General features: G+C 57.5%; 1 protein-coding gene across 1 annotated transcript in view; it reads left to right on the forward strand.

The window, feature by feature from the left end:
• Positions 1 to 1,548, forward strand: part of COL27A1 (collagen, type XXVII, alpha 1) — a 161,352-nt gene that overhangs the window by 107,610 nt on the left and 52,194 nt on the right. The window contains exon 26 of the mRNA XM_014528887.1: positions 1,175 to 1,228. Within this exon, the coding sequence (XP_014384373.1) occupies positions 1,175 to 1,228 (54 nt within the window). The remainder of the gene's footprint in view (positions 1 to 1,174; positions 1,229 to 1,548) is intronic.

Here is a 1,548-nt window from a genome sequence, read left to right on the forward strand (position 1 = left end):
CAGCCACATGCTTTGGAGGCCCCGGTGCTGGGCTTTGGAACCACTCGGCCCCAGGCTGCAGCAGCCAGACACACATGGTCCTGGCCCGAGGTGCCGCTTTGAAACTGGCTGAGACACACAGAGCTAACCCTTCAGAACCAGGTGTCATTCTGTCACTTTACTGGCTGAGGGCATAGCTTCTGATCTATTTCTGATCAGGTTCAAGGTCCCCTCTCTGCATATGTTTTAGGGACAGGGAGCAGACAGGATGGGATAAACCCACTCACCCCTCAGTCTTCCCTGATGCTCCCAGAAACTCAACTCTTGGCTGCAAACCTGGTTCTTCCCAGGGCATTTTGACACCCCCAGCCACACAGTTTGAATTTTGAATCCTCGGTTTGAATTTTCCTTAACAGAGAAGAGTGCAGGGTCTGGACAACGACGTGTCCGCCTTCCTGGGTGACCCCTCTAGGTGGTTCCCCTTGCTGTTTGCCTGCTCAGGGGGCAGCAGCGTGACCCGCGGCCTCCTAGAGGAACCACTGGAACTCGGAGGCGAGTTATCACCCAGCGGAGTGAAAAAGAGCAGCGGGAACCAGTGTGTGTGTGTGTGTGAGTGTGAGTGTGAGTGAGTGTGAGTGTGAGTGCGCGTGTGCCCTTTCGGAGCGGAGAGGAAGCCTTTCACAAGACAGTGAAGAGGCCTCCGCTTCCCAGATTTCAATCGGGTCTCTTGGCAGAGGCTGCTACAGTATTTCTGTCCTGGCCAGCGAGTTCGTTTCTCTCTTTGAAACAGCCCCGCAGCCCCGAAAGATGGGGACAGATTCCTCACAGACAGGCCTCCTCCCAGCACAGCTTCAGGGCCTCCCCACCATCACCGCTCTCAGCCTGATTCTGGCGCGGGAAGAATGTGTGGCGCTCCCAGGGATGCTGGCAGCGGCCCCACCGCTTGGCTCCCAAATGAGAACCATCTGGCGGGCGAGGGAAGTCAGGACAGAGCCGGGAGAGGCGGCTTGCTCCGCTTGCTCGCTCGCTCGGTGGCAGCCCCATGCTGGCAGGATTACCAGGCACGGGGCAGGGGACGAGGGAGGGAGACAGCCCCAGAGGAGGGACACCGCGGGAGGTTGCCTTTGAACCTCGGTGCGCCCCTGAACTCACGTTGCTCCCTCCTGTCTTTTGCTTTCATAAATGTTTCTTACAGGGGCTCCTGGGCTTTGTCGGTCTGGTCGGGGAGCCAGGAATCGTGGGAGAAAAGGTAAGTTGTGTTGAAGGGAACTTCTAAACAAACAGAGCTTGTGTTTTGCAATCTTGAAAAGATGAAGGGGCTGGTTGACCTGGGGGGTTCAGACTTCTTTCTCCTGGGCTCTCCTCATTGCCCTGGCATGTGGGCCTTCAAAGAGCCTTTGTCCCTTTTGTGACCGAGGCTCAAATTGGGGAGGTGACTTGCTCAAGGTCACCCAGATAGGAAGTGGCAGAGCTGGCATTTGAACCAGGTTCAGTGTCCAAGGCCACACTTGCCTCGGGCTGGCCCAGGTGGCCAACAGCCTGTGGCTTCCCATCCCCCCCTACCCCCCG

The sequence above is a fragment of the Myotis brandtii genome, unplaced genomic scaffold (assembly GCF_000412655.1).
Source record: "Myotis brandtii unplaced genomic scaffold, ASM41265v1 scaffold658, whole genome shotgun sequence".
Taxonomy (NCBI): Eukaryota; Metazoa; Chordata; class Mammalia; order Chiroptera; family Vespertilionidae; genus Myotis; species Myotis brandtii.